General features: G+C 39.9%; 1 protein-coding gene across 2 annotated transcripts; it reads left to right on the top strand.

Moving 5' to 3' along the window:
• Positions 1 to 410: 410 nt before the first annotated feature.
• On the top strand, positions 411 to 18,679 carry LOC131253719 (protein FAR1-RELATED SEQUENCE 5). Of its 2 annotated transcripts, XR_009175291.1 has the most exons (4): positions 411 to 612; positions 726 to 1,487; positions 11,965 to 12,244; positions 18,180 to 18,314. XR_009175291.1 is itself a non-coding variant. In XM_058254855.1 (3 exons), the coding sequence occupies exons 2-3, from the start codon at positions 738 to 740 to the stop codon at positions 18,378 to 18,380; spliced, it is 951 nt and encodes a 316-aa protein (XP_058110838.1). In that variant the 5' UTR covers positions 412 to 612; positions 726 to 737; the 3' UTR covers positions 18,381 to 18,679. The 2 variants fall into 2 exon arrangements, 1 of the variants encoding a protein (XP_058110838.1); XM_058254855.1 differs by lacking the exon at positions 11,965 to 12,244 and having other exon boundaries at positions 412 to 612; positions 18,180 to 18,679.
• The last annotated feature ends 645 nt before the right edge of the window (positions 18,680 to 19,324 follow it).

The raw sequence follows: 19,324 nt of genomic DNA, 5'->3' as shown, positions 1-19,324 counted from the left end.
CCATATATTTTCTCAGCTCATTTAGGCTGTTAAACCAAAATTAAAGTCTATGCAAGGCTCAAATGGACCACATCGTAGGAATAATGCCATCCACCGTTGAAACCTTTATAGGGCTTACATACAGTAATGTTTATTTACATCAAACATGTTGATAACGTTATAAAGATATACTTATTTCTTGGGAGCATATAATAAAATAATCTGAAAAAACGAATGGACGGCGTGGATAAATAAAATATACATTATGGTGGTCCCCATAGAGTCTCTACACCACGGAGCTTTGTGGTGTTGGGTTCACCACGGAATCCTCGTCGGACGTCGGACGCCCAGTGATTCTCCAATCGGATTTTGCGAATAGACATTGGGTTCCAATAATGCATACACGCAACTTTTGGGTGGCATTCTCTCTCGCCTCTCTCTCTCTCTAGCTTTACCACTCACCACCACATATGGAGGGAGGGGTTTTGGCATCTTCAGCTGCAGCAAAGAGCGTAGGGTTTCTGCCGATCGTCGATTCACCGACACTGATCAACGGCTGATTCGATCGCTATCCTTTAAACTCTTTACCCTTCTCGCAACCATTCAGTCAATCGCGTCGGAAACAAACTCCAGGTCTGTCTGTTTCCTGTTTTTTCTACCTCTCTCATTCCATTCGTCCTCGCTTCAAGAAAACCATCTCAAACCCCCCCTCTCTCACACTCTTTTCTCTCGGCGTCTTGTTATAGTGATAATTTTGAATGGGTTTCGAAGATGATGGAGCAGAAGTGGATGTTGATTCCGAAGAGGAAGAATCTGATGACATGCTAGAAAATTCCCCCGAAAGGCCTGATATTGGTGACGAGGAGGAGGAGGAGGAGGAGGAGGAAGAAGATGACGATGAAATGATACATAATTCTCTCCGACGGCATCATATGGGCGACAACACTGGTGACATGATAGATAATTTGGTTCGCAGACATCACGTGGTCGATGACGATGGTGATATGTTAGAGAATTTGGAAGAAAGGCCCAACATGAGTGAGGATGGCGATGAGCTGATTAGAAATCTGGTCGGGAGGTCTCATGTGGGTGATGATGGAGAAATGGTGGAAAATTCAGTTGGAAGAGAGTTAACTTCATTTGGCGAGAATCAAGAACCATTTGCAGGTATGGAGTTTGCCTCTGAAGAGGCTGCTAAGATGTTCTATAACTCGTATGCCAGACGCATGGGATTCAGCATCCGTGTCAGTATCTACTGTAAGTCAAAGCGCGATGGGTCAATTATATCTCGGCGGTTTGTGTGTTCTAAAGAGGGGTTCCGGCGGAAGAGGAATGTGAATAATGAAAGCAGAAACAAGCGGCCGAGGGCGATCACGAGGGAAGGTTGCAAGGCAATGATTGTGGTGAAGAAGCAGAACAACGGGAGATGGGTTCTCTCAAAATTTATAAAGGACCATAGCCATCAACTGGAGCCTCCAGGAAAAGTGCACTCCCTTCGATCACATAGGGTCAGTTCCCTTTTTCTCAATTAAACTCTGAACTGTTGATTCTTTCCATCATCCTTCACAAGCTTTATTGGTTAGCCTTCATTTGGTGTTGTTTTTTTTATATGTTAATTCAGTAGTTGAACTTAATTCAAGAATTTCTTTATTCCACCTCTACTTTCTTAATTATGATCTGAAGTGGGCTTCATTTCTATTCAAATCTGTAGATGCTGGTCTGTGAGTGGTTTGTCTCAATGTGAATTTTACCTCATATTCATGTACTAAGAAGTGATATAAATTGTTTGAAGCATTCACTGATTGAATTGCCAACTGTTTCAAATTATAAATGTTGGATTGTTGCTGTTGATTATGAAAAATTGGACTGGCATTTTGTGGGTCATGCTTTGGAAATGAATGTCCTTCTCTTTGCCTTTATATTCTTGTGAAGTCTAGTAAGATGTATGAGAATGTTCATGAAAAATGGGATCAATTGAGGCTAGCAATTTTCTTCTCCATTTGTTGTCTCTTGGTTCAAAGTTTTGTTGATCGCTTCCTTTCACTTTGTTGTCCTTGAATCTTGACATATTGCGTAAACATGTCATTTGGTTTCATTGATGTGCTCATCTTAGGAAATTGTCTTCATAATCTTCCATTGTTTTGATTGGGTGTACTTTTAACTTTCCTCTTACTAGTAGCTTGGTTTATTTGATTGTATGAATTATGAATAGATTAATTGAATGACATAGGTAAGATTCTATAGATCTATATCATCTTTTGTGAGAGTTTGTGGAGTTAATCAAACCTCCTACAAGGCCATCGCATAAGAAATGGGGAATCCGGTTGCATCATTCTCTCATGGTTGGAGAGAAATAGGATTGTCAATGGGCCAGGCTGGGCTTTTGGGCTCTGAGATAGGACCCACTACCAGCTGAGCTTGGCTAGACCTTTAGGTCTGCATGTCAGACCTAGGCCTGAATATCTCTCTTGATTAAAAAATAAGATGGGCCTTGGCCAAGTTTGGCAACATTTCTTTTTTCTTTTTATAATGCATATTCCAATGTTTTAAATATCATTATCGTGTAATGTATCGCACCCTTGGGATACGGATACATATCGGTTATCGCATGGGATATATCGGTTGTATCGCGTAATTTATCGTTGATGTTGGGAAACATGGGAACACTGGGAAATTGGTTGAATTTTTCAATGAAACTTAAGGAATAGTTGAAAAAGACATCAATACACACTTAGAAATCAAAACGTTACCAAAAAAAAAGAAAAGTGCACATAATTGCGGATTCCTTTGTATGAGGTCCTAATATATGCGCTTTCCAATTGAACTGATGCAAGTATATACAAAGTCTATTCATATAATTTATAAACGTAAGAAGACATGTATGGAAACCCAAGCAATGCATTCAAAAGCAGAAGAAGAATCACTAGATCAGGTTACATACATGTTTAATTTTGTGTTTGGATACAAAGATTGCAATCAATTTGTGAGAAATTGAGAAATTTAGATTTTTCTCAATTTTCCGCAACTTAACCCATCTCCCCCAAATCTTGAAATCGAAGTTCCAATGATTTTTCATGGAAAACATGAGGAATCATAGATTTGTAACCATATGACACTGGTTTAACGTGATTTACAGAAAAAAAACATGGATAAAAAATTGAAAATGCTCACCGGATCGAATAGGTGCGATATATCGACATTACCTGTGCGTTTCATATCGCATAGGTGGGATACAAGATATATCGTGGGATATATCGGTTAATATCGTCGATATTTAAAAAACTGGCATATTCATCTATAGAAAAGGCTAGGTTCATGCCAAATTTGACAACATTTTCTTTACAGGCTCGGTCTACACTTGGGTCTAGGCACATTCTAGAGCTTGAATTTGAAGGAATGAGTAATAAACAAGCTGTGAGGATTAAAATTTTCTAGCCAATTCTATTGTCTCTTTTAGGATGAACTCAGCTCCAATGAGTTTGAACCATCAATTCAATGAAATAGGTCTCTCTCTCTCTCTCTCTCTCTCTCTCTCTCTCTCTCTCTCTCTCTCTCTCTCCTCTCTCTAGTTGTTACTAAGGGTAGGTAATGGTATTGAGTACATCAAGATGGGGTCGCCGGATTCTTAAATCCAAACTCTCATAATAGAAGCCATCTATTATCTACGTTAAAAGCCGTGATCAAATTTGGAATCGGGTGATTAGTTTTATATATTTGCATCATTATGCTTGTCAATAAAGTTCTTTTAAAGACATCAATCCTAGGATTGATATCCAAGAAAAAAGAAGAAGAAGAAAGATCCAAGAATTCATCAACTGATGAATCCATTAGTTATTTAATTATATCAAAGTGGATGAATCCAAAGAGATCCAGGGGTTCAAAATCTTCAGCCTATAAGTGTTTTTGTTAGAGCGAAAGCTCTTGCATTAGTTTGACATCGACATCTAACAATATGGGAGGATCTTTGATATGGAGCTCTCTCTGCAAGACTTGAGGGGACATTCACAACATTGATATAAGAGGATCTATGATCTAGTTCTCCTCAGCCACTTCTTTTATTTAGAGAAAACCTGAACATCATATCGATGGCAGTAGTGGGGTAGATGGTCTGAGTGGTAGTGAATGAAACGTGTCAGATCATCTGGTTGACCGTGTATTGCGCCACGATGGATTTCATCTGTTGAGATCAAATGAGTGATTTAGGATGGGTTTTGGAGATCTAGATCTTGTAATGGGTTTCATGGTGGATACTCCCCAAATACTAGGTTTAGGAATAATAGAATTCATGGTCAGATGGTAAACAAGGAAAAGATTGAGGAGAAGAGTCAGTTACACGAAACTATCATGAAATTTTACTATGAGCTCCTTGAGGAGGGTTGGAATTGTCCGAGGCTAGAGGGTGAGAGAGTTGAAGAAAAAGAAAACAGTGCGTGATGCGGTGGCCCATTTCTATAGAGAGCTATTAGCGGATGAGGGATGGAGAAGACCAAAACTAGATAACATGCCCTTAACAAATTTTTCAAGGGAGGAAGTTGAATCTCTTGAAAAGTTGTTCTCTGAAGCCTAAGTCAAGAAAGTTGTGGATTTTTTGGGAAGGGATAAGGCGTCGAGTTCGGATGGTTTCCCTTTACCTTTCTTCTAGGTTTTTTGGGGGATTGTGAAAGGGGATGTTCAGTTTCATGGGGTAATTCTTTGAGCGGGGAAGGATTTCAAAGGAGTTTGGGGCATATTTTATTGCTCTAATTCCAAAAATAATATGAGTAGAATGTTTAAAAGATTATAGGCATTAGCTTGATTGGGAATCTGTACAAAATCCTTGCTAAGGTGTTGGCGACTAGATTCAGAAGCATCCTACCTGGGGTTATTTCTAAGTTTCAAGGAGCTTTCGTCGAGGGACAACAAGTTTTTGGATGGCGCTCTTATTGCCTATGAGTGCATCGACTCTAGGCATAAGGGGTGAAAGGGGTTGTATGTAAGCTGGATATTGAGAAAGCATATGACCATATGAATTGGGAATTTTTGGATTACATGTTGGGGCGTATAGGGTGTGGAAGAGACTGGAGAGGGACATAGGGTGCATCAAGAAGTGTATCAGTTCAACTAGATTTTTTGTTTTGATTAATGGATTCCCAAAAGGATTCTTTAAGAGTGTAAGAGGCATTAGGCAAGGCGATCCGCTCTCCCCCCTTTTCTTTTTGGTGGTAGCAGAGGCTTTGAGTAGAATGCTGGAACGAGGGCAGGAGATCAGGTTGTACCATGCTTTTTCAGTGGAAAAGTTTTGCACCCCGATTTCCCATTTACAATTTGTTGATGATACGATTCTCTTTTGTGAAGACACAACTATAGCGGAGAAGCTGAGGATCATGATTAAGCTGTGTCATGGTTAAAGGTTAATATTCCAAAAAGTATGATGCTAGGTGTTCATATGTCAAGGGAGGAGCTTGTGCAACTGGCTAGGCCCTTTTCCTTCATCTTATTTAGGTCTATAGTTGTGTATCAATAAACTGGCAAAACATTTGTGGGATGTTGTGGTGGAAAGATTTAAAAGAAAGTTATTAACATGGAATTGTTGATATATTTCATGTCTTTATTTTGATGTTCATAATAAGTTTTGTTGAGATTGGAAAGGTTGAGGTGCGACTTTGTTTTACAAGGAGTGGAAGGGAAGAATAAGTACCACCTCCTAAGTTGGGGGGAGGTGTGTAAACATTATGATGAGGGAGGGGTAGGAATTAGGGATTTGGGATTGATGAACAAAGTGTTATTGGGCAAATGGTTGTGGAGGTTTGTGATGGGGACATCACGCGCATACGCGCACGCACGCTGCCCCCCCTACACACGTACGTAAGTAAAAGGAGAGCCCCGCCGTCGATCTGGCTCAATGACGATGTCCAGGGAGGGCCTCCTAGTTAGAAGACGAAGTTTTGATTCAAAAGAGTAGGCCCGATAGTCAAGAAAAGCCCATCATGGGATCTCATGATCGTGTCCCACTAGTTAGATTAAGTTCATACTTTAGGTTTTGCTTATTTATATTATTTAGAATATCATGAACGCTTTAGATTTCTTTGATTGATTTTTATTTTAGTTTACTTCATCGCCAAGTAATAGGTTGCACACATGGCGTGAGTTTTGGGAGTATAAGGTTTTCCCTATAAATAAGCACCCCTTGTAGTTCTTTTGATTCATTCAAGTTGAATAAAAATTCTTGTTTTATTTTTTTGCTCTTTTCGTGAGTTGTGGAAGAATTCAAAAGTGGGTGTGAAGTCATCCCTTTTCGAAGGGCTAACTACCGTGGTGCGAAGTCACATCGATCCCGATTCACCCCATCTTCCATCATTTTTTTTTCATCTTCTACCACCATCCGTGCTTCGAATTCGTCCTTTGTTGCATCAATTTTCTTCATTACAGCAGATTTTCAGATTTCGGCCCTGCAGGAGGTCAGAAACTTCGATGGAGTACTACGCACAAAGCGCCGCTCGGATCGACCCAAAACTTCGGGGTTTTGGAGCCTACTCCCAGCCGACTTTGGACTGGTGCCAAAGAGGGCTTTCTCGAAACCGACGCCCCCTCGCATGCGCGAGCGCCTCAGGCCCGCTGTCCACACGCGGAATTGTCTTTGGTTCAGGTTTTATTCCTCTTTGCCTCCTCATACATGTTTTCTTCATAAACTCTAAACCTAGATTGCGTTTTCCTAATTTGTTTGCCGTTTTCATCACCCTAGGGTTTCTTGAATTGAAATTGGGGAATTCCTTGGATTAGGGACTGATTTTTATGCATGTGTGGTTGATTTCTATTTCCCTTTGACATTGTTTGGTTTATAATTTTTATTGGTCTAGTCCTAGCCTGTGTCGGCCTAGACCCGCATAGAATCCCCTTTTAATTGAATGATTTGGACTGTCATGTGGGATGTGAAATTTGTATAACTGTTTCTGAATTGGTATGATCTAAGCCTGAATTCTTGCATCTCATACTTAACTTTCATGTCCTACATTAGTTTGGGACAAAGGTTGGGGCAATGTGGAGAGATACAATAGCTACAAAATTTGGATGTTCTATGGGAGGTTGGGGTGTGAAGGATTCCTTCATGTATAGAGCCTTGCGATATGGAAAGGGATCTCTTCCATAAAGTCGAGTTTTGTTGCAAGCATAGGCTATGCCCGTGGGAATGGGAAGAACATTCAATTCTGGGAGGACGTTTGGGTCGGTGAAGTATCCTTGTAAGCGTTGTTCCTGAGAATCAAACGTAGATCCACGGTCCATAATATCCTGGTTGATTGTTGTTTCTTGGTGTGTGGTGGGGTTGTGGTGCGGTCCCCACCGTGTTGCTCATACTTAAGGGAGGAAGAGGTGGAGGAATTGGAGTCGTTGCTAGAGCATATCCAATTGTGTCACCTAATGAGTACGGAGCGGGATCGGATGATATAGCGTTAGGATAGCTCTAGTTGTTTTGCAGTTTGATCTTTTTGTTGCATTCTTCATAAGCAAGGAAGGTGGGTGAGATTAAGGAAACACAATATGTGTGGTTCTATGACGCCCCCCTAAAGATTGCAGCCTTTTCTTAGTTAGTCGGAAGGGAAAGGGTCTTGACTGTGGATAATCTCCAAAGATACAAAATAGTGCTCCCAAATGTCTGTCTGATGTGTATGGCAAGTGTTGAATCGGTTAATTATCTTTTCATCCATTGTCTGCTAGTCATCTAGGTGTGGGGTGGCTTTTTCAAGTTCTTCTAGATATCTTGGGTTGTGCCAAGTTCAATTGGAAGTCTCTTCTTAGGTTGGCATGGCTTGGAGATTGGTAAGTGGTTGAAGGCATATGGCGGCTTAGCTTGTTGGCAGTTTTGTGAGCGGTTTGGGAAGAACAGAATGGGAGATGTTTTTGAAATTTATGTAATATGGCTGATCAGGATTTTCTTAGGGCAAGGGGCTATATAGTGGAATGGGCATCTTCATTGAAGGGTTGAAGGATTGTAATTTTCATTTTTAAGCTGCATTTCTTTCTTTTTAGCAGCTCTTTCTTTTTAGATATATTTTGCGCTTTCGTGGTGCTATTCTTAATAAAATTCCGTTATCTTTCCAAGAAAAAAAAAAAAAAAACCAATTTTGACAACATTGTTTGCTATATTATTTCATCTCCTTGTTTCATTGTTTGGCTTCTGTTCTAAATAAGCTGGTGAAAATTAGGTGTGAGTTCTTGTGGGGAAACAATTGAAAGACAAGCACAAGTTCCATCTCTTGGAATGGAACGAAGTGTGTAAAGTGTTTAGTCAAGGAGGTGTTGGTATTAGAAAGTTAAAAGCGATGAGTTTAGCTCTCATAGGAAAATCATTGTGGAGGTATTGGGTGGAAGATTGGGCCTTTTGGGAAGGAGATGGTAGCTTGCAAATATGGTGTCAAGGAGGTTGGTACATTGAGTCTTCATTGGATAGAGCGTTAGTAGCTTGGAAGGCAATTGTGAAGGTGACTAGTAGCTTTAAGGAATTATATTCTCGTTTGGTGACGTCACGCACATTCATTTTTGGGAGGATGCTTGTTGTGGTGATAGACCTCCATGTGATTTATTTCATGGATTGGCTAGGCTACTCTTAGAACTAGAAATTCTTGCTTCCCGATGTTTTTCGGTATAGGGCGGTCTTCAGGTATGGGCTCCTTGTAGTAGGAATATGATGGAAGAGGAATTGGAAGATATGATTTACTTGTTATCTATTCTTTAGAGCTATTTTTTTACTTAGTTTAGAGGGGGATGCTTGGGTTACCGAACCCTCCTCGTGGGCCTAAAATTCATGGGTTCCACCTCACACAAGCCACCCGCCTCATACGGGCCAAATCACATGGGTTCCAGGCCACCCACCTCGAGTGTGCCTCCGCATCCCACAGGCCACCACACTCGAGCCCGGTGTGAAAATGCCCCTGCATTAATCACTCTTAGTGAGGAGTCTCGAACACGAGACCTCCCGCTCTGATACCAATTTGATGCAGGACAATTAACCACTTACTCTAAAAGCTCGAACTGATAGAACACGGCGAATTAATCCCTTTATCTCATAGCCCAAGCCCCACATCCATGGGTTAGGTCCTCAGCCGAACCCTCCTTGTGGGCCCCAAATCCATGGGTTCTGCTCCTCGTGGGCCCTAAATCCATGGGTTCCACCTCACAGGAGCCACCCGCCTCACACAGGCCCTAAATCACATGGGCTTCGCGGGCCGCCCACCCCGAGTGTGCCACGACATCCCACAAGCCTCCCCACTTGAGCCTGGTTTGAAAATTCCCCTGCATTAATGACCTGGTCAAAACACCAAGCAAGCCCACTTATCTGGTGGTCACTAATCTCCTATGTTTATCACATGTCATTTGTCTTGATAAAGTTAGACCTAACTTCTTAAGTAGCACATTAGATTATTAGTTGTCCATTCCAAGTTGTTACTAAAAGTTTAAAACTGTCTTAGTTAGTTACCTTAAAAACTCTCTCTTCATCGAAATATAGAAAAAGAAAAATCAGGAAAGAGCAAGGGAGGCATGCCACGCAGGCACCCCTACCCATAGATCAAAATATCCGTATCGTATCGTCCGATATGGCCGTATCGGCCAGATACGATACGCGATACGGGTCCATATCCGTCCGTTATTAAAAAAAAAAATGGTGACGTATTGGCCATATCAGGCCGTATCAGCACCAATATTTGAGAGTGGTATTGATTTCAACCAATACAGCTAAAAAAGACCTTTTTTTTTATTTTCTTTGTTTTTATTTTTCTCCTCCTAATTTCTTTACAGAGAGAGATTGTTTTAAAGGCATTTTCATCCAAATATAGATCAAATTTGAAGATCGAAACTTCTTTCTTTTGCATCAAATCGACGAATCAAAGATCCCAGGTCAGATTTTACAAAAAAAAAAAGAGAGAGGTAAAAAAAAAATGTTGTTTTGATATGGAATCCCATTGAAACAACAATATAAATTATTTCGATTAGATCTTGTTGGATTTGATCTGGATTTGGGGTGCTTTCCTTCTTTTTTTATTATTATTTTTACGTAGTTATTTTCTAAAAATTCTAAAAATTTTGAGAAAAAAGTTTTTAAATTAATTTTTTTAATTGATTTTTGTTATGATGCTCGAGGAGTATAAGAAGACTATAGATCTACTGATGTGTTGAAGATTTGCGGGTTTTCTTTTCTTTTCTTTTCTTTTTTTCTTTTTTTATTTACATAGGTATTTTCTAAAAAATTTATAAAAAATTAAATTAGTTTATTGTTTTATTCTTGTTATGACGCTTGAGGAGTATTAAAGGACTATGGATATATTGATTTGTTGAAAATTTGGGGCTTTTTTTTTTTTTTACGTAGGTATTTTCTAACAATTTCAGAAAAAAATTTAAATTAGTTTTTATCTTATTCTTGTTATGATTCTTTAAGAGTATTATAATATGGATCTACTGATTTGTTGAAGATCTGGGTATTTTTATTTCTTTTTTATTTACGCATGTATTTTCTAAAAAATTCATAAAAAGATTTAAAATTGTTTTTTTAAAAAAGAAAAAAAATTCATGTAATGATTGTTGATGAATATTAGAAGACCGGATCTAATGATTTCACACATGCTTTGATTAAAAAAACGTTTTCTACATTTTTTCTATTTTTGAGTTAATTTTGGGGTATTTTTTTTTTTGTTTTTTAAAATAATTTTAGAAAATTATATTAGTTAATAGATAACCATATTAGCAATATATGAAATCAATTCCTGACATATATTAACAATTTATACAAAAACAAAATAAAATAAAATCAACTCCACACCTTACGGTAGGTCAACCCATTAGGACAACATTTTTACCAAAGAATGGTCTGATACACCGTTGAATACATGGGCAAAACACAAAAAAAGTGATAGATTCTTAAATATCTTATTTTTTTCCCTATTTTTCTAATATATTTCCGCATTGTTTTGCTTTAAAAAATTCTAATATATTTTCGTATTGTTTTTGGGCCCAATACAACCCCGATATCGATACGTGACACCGTATCGTATAATTTCTCCGTCGGGCTGATATGGCGACCGATACCGTCATTCAGAACCCTGCCCCTACCTGAAGTCACTTTTCTTTAGCATATTTAAGATGCAAGGTCGATCCTCCTATGGTAATTGCTTTCGAATGGCTAATTGGCATGGACGGAGTCCCAACCATAGACCAGTTGAGGAATAAGAACACAGTCATCATGAATGTTTCTTGTGCATATGGAATGAGGAGACGATGGACAATTTGTTCTTGCAATGCAATTTCTCTTGACCCATAAGAAGCAAATTTCTTAACATCCTTATGGTGGATTGGATAATTCATAGGTGGATCCATCTGTTTGGGCAAGAGGAGAAAGTTTTTGCGGTCTCTTTCTTTGTTAGTGTTCCTATGGCGACAGGGAAGGGGCGCAACTATCGAACATTTAAGTAATATATTTGAGTTGATGGAAGTTGTTTTCCAAAGGGCCAGGTCAAGGGAGCAAGTAGAAGATTATTGGAGAACAGATCCTTCTTTGTAATCATGATGATTTCTCATCATCTTCACTTATCTTTTTGGCTCATTGAGCTTCCCTTCAATCTTGTTGCCTTGAAAAAAAATTGACAGCCCAAATGAAACGTAGTTTCTGTAATGTGCCCCCCTCCTACTTTCTGATGGGCTAAAAGAAATAATTTCTCTTATCAAGTAATACTTCCTCTGGTGAAGGGGGCTCTATTCATGGCTCGGTTGTAGACACTATGTTTCAACTCTGAGGTCATGGGTTTGAGAACCCATGTGGTGTGGGGTGGGTGTAAGAGTGTGTGTGTGTGTGTGTGTGTGTGTGTGTGTGTGTGTATTCACCTTTCAAAAAAAAAAAAAACTTGCTCGGGTGGAGGCTCCTCTTTCACGTCATGTAAAGGCCTGAGGTTTTCGAGATTCCAAATTAGTTGAATCATTCATTGGCCTGTTTTAACTCACCTCCAACGTCTTTGTCTGTAGTCAACAAGAAGTCCATGCAAATTGACAACCACCTTTGCCTGATGGTTGGCAATGATGAGATTGGTCGTACAAAGGCTATTAGATGCTTTGAAGTGGTGTTCATCTGAGGGTCCATATCCATGAAAATGAGTTTGTGTGTGTGAGGTTGTATACAGTGGCAGTGCAATGCTTGTTTCTAGGTGTGAGATTGTATACAGAGGCAGTGCAAAGCTTGTTTCTAGGTGTGAGATTGGGTAAAGAGTTGGTGCAAAGCTTGGCTGGAGTATTTGGGTGTAAGATGGTCAGTCTTCCTTCTCTCTATTCAGGCCTTCTATTATTCATTGTAAGCTGGCAAAGCATCGTTAGGACAAAGTGGTCAAAAGATCGAAAGGAAACTTTTGGATGGAAAAGCAGATATCTATCCGAGGGGGATGGTGATTTGGGTGCTCCCTTGTTAATGAACTTGTCTGACAAGGAGCTGGACGGGTTGGTGGATTTGATGAGTTATTTGCATAGTAAGATTCTGTTGCCATCTAACAGATATGCCTAAGCTTGGAGGTCGGATAGATCTGGGTGTTTTTCTGTCAAATGTTTCTTTAAGGCCCTTTGGATTCCTACTCCAAGGGTCTTCCATGTTCCGACTGAATTTATTTGTTCGTATAAAGCTAAACCTAGGGTCATTGCTTTTCATGGGTTGGTGGGAAAGATGAGTGCGCTTATGCTGGATGATCTTTGGAAAAGGCATATGAACATCACAATCTGTGTTTCCTGTGCCTTAGGGATGAAGAATTGCTGACACAGACTGTGTACTATAAGCACTCTATTCTTTCCCACCAACCAACCAAAAGCAATGACCCCTGTAAGAAAGGACTTCTCTACACTTATCAAACATTGTCGACTGCGAGCATTGTATTCTTGGGGAATTGTTCTCCATCTTGTTGTTTGTGCCTTTTCCGAAGTGTTCTCTAGCTTGTTATTTGTGCCTTAAAAGGTAAGAGACTTTAGTAGAACAATTCATGTCTATTATAGTTGAACGAAGCATGAAGAGCATCTGTTTCAAAATGTTAGCAAGTACAGGCAGAAGCAAGAGTGCGAGTCCAAGCACAATTCAAAATGTAAGCAACACCTTATTAGAAGGATCATGCAACTACCGTTGTCTTATTCTTTTGGCTTGCCTAAGAATTCCAACTCTCAGTTCTCTAATGTGCCGAAGATCTCTTACTCTCAAATCTCTAATGCCTCTCATGAGAAAGAGATTCTTAGGCCGTTCATCTGTGCCCTTGTGAGACATTCTGTATGTGCGCTGTCTTCAAATGAGGCTCATTGCTATTGTTTTGACACCCCCAATCAGCTTACTCTTGAACAGAGGAGGGATTGAATGGTGCCTTCATCTATCAATTAGTGACTCTGATCCTCATGAGCACTATAGTAATCAGGCTGAACAGGGGCTGCATAACAAAACTCCTTCCGTTTTCACGATGATTTTCAAAACCTGGCTTTTTAGTTCAGGTTGCTGTGAATTGTTGTTGCCACAGATAATAACGACATAATCAAGAAGGTGAGAAGCTTGGCAGTCAATGACAAAGACTGGATGTGGCTCAGCACTTATATGTATGCTCTTAATTCGGCTTACGTCTTTTCAATGTTTTAGCCTTGAAATTCATCAAGTTTTGTGCTTTCCTGGAAATCTCTTTTACATAGTGAGGGTGTAGGTTCTATCAAACAGAGAGGAAAACCTTGATAATCCTAATGAAATTTATTATGTGGAATGTTAGGTGGCTTACTGACATACGAAGGTGGTTGGTAATGCAGGGGTCTATTGACTGCCCCAAGTCCAGATAATCCAGATGACCAATCACTGGATCATTTGGGGGCATCGCTTGTTACTTTTGGGTTGATAAAATTCCGAGTTGGCTGGCATCCAAGTTGTGGATGCACTAAAAGTGCCAATAGTGGGGCTTTGGGGGTGAATTGGTATTGAGGGGGCAGTTTACAAGCTAAACAAGGGATGTTCCTTAAGAGTCTTCGGTGTTCCTTTGATTACTTTACAATAGAGTGGACAGTTTGTGTGATTGTAGAGCTTGAGGATTTCCCTCCCAAGGATCATTCTGAGCCTTGAGTGCTTTTGTGACACCACCTTTGGCTTAAACATTTTGTTTATCCATGCGAGAAGAGCGGCAAACTAGTTGGCAAATCGTGAGTGAAAGGTTGTGTCCTTCAATTCTGGGATTATTTCCCTATTTCTTGATTTATCTTTTAATTTGACATGAGCATTGTTGTCTCTGAAAGAAATCTGCTAATTCAATTAGTGCAGGTCTGAGGTTGTTAATGTCTGCTGATAGTTGGCTCTCCAGGCTCCATACAGTTGCAAATGTTTACTTGGGTCTTGTTCTTGGGAGGCTCTTGGGAGGCTTAAATGCCGTTTGTGGAAAAAGTAGCCTGGGCTATGTCCTCAATGGTTGTTTTGTGAATTTTCCTTTTTGAGTGTTTTGATGTATCTTCAGAGGTTTGGCTCGTTGCATCGGAGTGAGGATTCCTTGCCATCCTCTTCTTTTTTTTCCCCGTTTGATTCTTTTGCTAAAAAAATTGTTTTGGAGCTTTGATTTGTATCAGAGTGATGATATCTCGTCGTATTCATTTTTTTTTGGTCCTTTGCTTCTTTAGCTAATAAATTTTTTGTGAATCGTGATTGGATGATGATGGTATACGAGGGTCACCATCTGCTAGTTAAATCAGAGCAGGTTTGTGCTGAACCATTGATATAAAGCACTGATGTCACATTGCTATATCATCAAAAGATTGAATGGTGTAGGAGGCATGCAATGTACATTTTTATTGAAAGATGTTGTTGGCATTATTATTTTGTGTGTGTTTTACAATGGACAATTCCTCCAAGGGAAAAAAAAAAAAAACAATTTTCTACAGTTTTTTTTTTTTCTTTTCCCTAATGTTACCTTTTCTTCTCCTGCTGATATATGGTATGCTAGTTAGTGTTTTGGGGAAAATGAGGAGATGGTTAAAAGTTTTGGGGTCAAGCATGGGTTGCAAGCAGGCGTCTCTCCCTTGTACATATTTTGGTATCCGACCTGGGGAGAAAACCGGATGTTGCATCTTTTTGGGATCCCATTATTGAGAGGATAGAGAAGAAGTTAGCTAGGTGGAAGGGGTTGTATATTTTTGGGGGGGAAGAATTGCCCTCATTAAATCCACCTTACCGAATCTTCTGGTCTATCATCTCTCGTTCTTTAAGTTTCCTTTGGTGGTGGTTGTGAAATCCAACAGCTTCAAAGGAATTTCTTGTTGCAAGATAGAGAGGAAGGCTTTATAAATGCCATCTTATGAATTGGAAGGAGGTTTAGAAGATGGGGTTTTGATATTGGTAATGTTAGGAAGAGGAATTGGGTTCCTCTTCAAAGGAATTTCTTGTCTCAAGGTAGAGAGGAAGGGCATAATGTAATCTTATGAATTGGAAGGAGGTTCGGAAGCCCTTGAGAGATGGGTGTCTCGGGATTGGTAACATCAGGGAGAGGAATTCAATTCTTTGAAGTGGTGATGGAGGTTTTAGGAGGAACACATCACTCTTTGGAGAAATGTGAATGGGGGAAAATACATAGTGATGGAGAGTGGATCGTTCGAGGGTGTCATCTCTTCTTCTAGAACCTCTGAGGTGTGGAAGGATGTTAGCAAGGTGGGGCACCAGTTTGATGGTACAAGGAAAGACATCGCTAGCAGAGTTGGAGCAGAATTTAGGGAGGATTGTTCCTCGTGGCTAAGGGAGATAAAATTCGGTTAAGGACGGACGCTTGCTTGGATGAGATACCTCTTGATTGTTCATATCAAGTCTTGTTATCTCTTGCTAACTTCTAGTAGGGGAAAAAAAAAATAAAAAAATCCAGGATTGCTGGAATTGGCAGGGGTGATGTGGTTTGGAACATCCAGTTAGGGAGAAACTTGATAGACAAGGAGGTTTGTTTTGCTATCCTATTGTGCAGGCTACAAGATGTTCATATTGGCATCTAAAGCAATGATAGGAAAGTTTTGAGAAGGTCTTGAAATGCCAAGTTTTTGGCAGGATTGTTCTTCTCAATTTTTTAACCTAGGGCGAGCAATTCGTCGCCGCCTCCTTATGCAAGAGTATGGAAGGCTCCAGTTCTTCCGAGAGTTGAAGCTCATGCTTGGATCACAGCAGCTAACAAGTTACTTTGGACAACCTAAAAAAGGTGTAACATGACCTTCTCCAACATGTTTTTTATGTGGTAGGATGGAGGAGTCTGTAGATCATCTTTTTATTCACTGCTCTATTGTGAGAGAGGTTTGGCCCCTCTTCCTTGACAGATTCAAGTATGCTGGACTTAGTCCATAGAGGATTTTTTGTGGCTTGCTGGTCTGTTGAAGGACCAACTGGGGACCTTGTGCACAATTCTTCTCTTGGCTGTCATGGGGGTGTGGAAGGCAAGGAAAATGATATTTTTTGAGGAGAAAATCATTTTGGTTCAGGCCTTGTTTAGAAGTTTTTTCTCATGATTGTTAATTGGGAGTTGCTAATGAAACAGTTCTTGGGATGCTCTGAGGCAGATCTGTAAGATCGGAGTCTGTAGCAGTTTTGGTTGGGAGCCTTAGGCTGGCCTTTTTTTTTTGTTGGTTGTTTTTTCTTTTCTTTTTGAAAGGTTAGGCATCAGAGGGAAAGTTCTTCTTATTGATATCACTTTTAAATTATCTTCTATAGTTTTTTTTTTTTTTTTTTTTAAATTTTTATTATGTAGTTGCTGAAGTTTTTTCTATATACCCTTTTATGTTTATATGGTTGGAGAAGCCACCACCTCTCATCATCTTCATGATAGGCTTGGGCCCAACTACTTGGGGTTGGTTTTATGATATTCCTGTTCTGCCAGTCATATCTGAAACAGGAAGTTTGGCACAGTGCTAGGACTGGCCGCCCCTCTGACATGAACCCCACTCCTTGATCTGGGCTTAGGACCGGCTAGCACTCCTTGATCTTCACCACCTGTCTTTTAGGATGCGTATAAGGCATCTGATCCATGTATCAAGCGGTATCTGACCAAAAACTCAGGCTGTGTCTAACAATCAGGTAGGGCACACATGTAGAAGCACGATGGGTTGTCTAAACCTGTTTAACTATCGAATTTCCACAGCTTTTTTAGGGCCATCCGTTATTTTCATTCATGTGGCTACAATAATTGTCTGATCTAATTTTTTGGCCTCTAGTGTCTAGATCAGAATTCTAGCTCCTAGATTAAACATTCCATTTACTCTTGCTAGGAGAGGGTCCAATGATGTTGCTGTAGCTGTGGTGCTCAAAGGTTCTAGCCATTCAGCTCTTTGTAACGGGAATTTCTTACCCCCTTGCTTTTCTAATCAAATCAGTTGCCCCCCCCCCCCCCCCCAAAAAAAAAAAAAAAACCTAATTTTTCTGCCGGACTATGCGGTGAGTTGCATATGATTCACAACCCAGAAGTCCTGAATGTGCCATGGCGGTATGTGTTAGTGCATGCGGAGTGAGCATATACTCGGTTGGAATATCTCATAACTTTATTGTATTGATCTGATGGTAATATGTGAGTATTGGATTTTGGTTTTGGAGTGATGAATTGTTTTTTAAGGATTATTGTATACACTATAGTTGCTTACTCAAAACTTAGGTCCTTGATGATATCAAAAGACGTTTCTTTTTTAAAGTGGATTTTGGTTTTGGGTTGATTTAAGCTCTCATCTTAGTGCCATTTAATAATTAAAAAAAAAAAATAATAATAATAATAAATCACTGCTTCCAAGGCTTCATGTGATGCTGATGACAATTTTATTTTTTTTTGGCAGGTAAGCTGGGCTTCAACCTGAGACTCAATGTTGACGGCCTGTGTTTCAACATTGAGGTCTCAGTCCAAGCACAGTTTACCTACAGGGAAAAAAAAGAAAAAAAGATTGTCATCACATAGCACCTGGGAAGCAGTGAATGCTAGTACAGTATGGTACATGCCATACTCTCTCATGGGTTTCAACTTAATAATGCTCCAAGGAGAATGATGATCTAGTTATATGATATATGTATGTGGGTTATCTTGTGCGTGTTTATTTCCATTATGGAGTGACTGGAGTGGGTCCGTGATATTGGATATGGTGATGAACACACCTGTCATTCATGTAATTTATTGCAACAAGTCATTTCCCATATTGTATACTGTTTGCAGTCTAATGTTTGGTAAACACTCTTTTCACAGGGCGACAAGGATAAGACAATTCGGGAACTAACCCATGAGCTGGAGCGTGTGAATCGCAAGTGCGCTGGGTACCGTTCCCATTTGCTTATGGTTCTGAAAGAAATAGAAGAACATCTATCGAAGAGAGTTGAAGACATAAGGCAGAGTATAAGAGAAATAGAATCCGAAGAGGAAGAGCCTCCACGGCTTAAACAGCCTTGAGCTTTTACTAGAATGGCATCAGGTCTTTTTTGGTAAAAAGAGTGTGCTTGCATTAACTGTGTCAAACCCAAGTGAAAGGTGCTCTGGATTTTGATAGAGGTGAGGAATAGCAAGTACGGATGGATGATAAGTAATGGTGCCGTCCAGTCCGGTTGTGGGTTGGTTTGTGTTTTTGGCCGATGCCGATTAGGATTGTTAGAGTTTGGGGTTTGGAATTGGGTCGGTTTTGTAAATCAAGTATCTATTTTTGTATGAAGTCAGCTCTTATACCAAATGAAAGTTGTAGTTTGCAAACCTAATCTTCTGTACAGTTTACTGAGCTACAATGTCAAATGAGAGATAGAGGCCTGTTACAATTGGGAATACACACCAGTAGTAACAATCAGGGGACAGGTGGGGCTCAATGCAAGCATACCCTAGCATGGTGGCCCATGTCTAAATTGAAACGATCTCGTCCATTTTTCTCGCCATGTGGTTCACCTGATGAGTATGGCCCGACTTTGGACAGTTCACCCCCCTCCCATCTGTCTGAAAGCCATCAAGTTTGCTGGCATCTGTTGCCCTCCCAGCATGCCTGTGGGAAGTAGCTGACCCAATTTTTGGGTGGCAGGGATCATCCATGGGTAAACCTGTGACATCATGTCATAATTAAGTTAATTAAATACCATTTTTCAAGGCTATCTGGATCAAACAGTTGGATAGACTGGTCTGCACTGAGTAGTACAAATACAAAAAAGGGCATTATAGCAACCCAGGCCAAAGAGGCTACCCGTTCCGGTCCAAACTGGTCTGACCTCTCTCTGTCCGGTTCAGGTTTTAAAACATTGATTGAGCCTGTTTACAGATGTCCGTTCAAATGTTACATATCTTATATCTTCACTGTTCATACAAGGTATTGTAAGAAACACCGGTTCACGTCTCTACACATTATATGGACAAGATGA

The sequence above is a fragment of the Magnolia sinica genome, chromosome 8 (genome assembly GCF_029962835.1).
Source record: "Magnolia sinica isolate HGM2019 chromosome 8, MsV1, whole genome shotgun sequence".
In the NCBI taxonomy this organism is placed as follows: domain Eukaryota; kingdom Viridiplantae; phylum Streptophyta; class Magnoliopsida; order Magnoliales; family Magnoliaceae; genus Magnolia; species Magnolia sinica.
This window is presented reverse-complemented; position numbering and strand designations above follow the sequence as displayed.

What these genes read in the sequence shown, in the direction of transcription:
- LOC131253719 (XM_058254855.1), top strand. Translation starts at nt 738, where the DNA reads ATGGGTTTCGAAGATGATGGAGCAGAAGTGGATGTTGATTCCGAAGAG. An exon ending in ACTCCCTTCGATCACATAGG is followed by an intron (nt 1,488 to 18,179) that starts GTCAGTTCCCTT and finishes CTCTTTTCACAG; the next exon opens with GGCGACAAGGATAAGACAAT.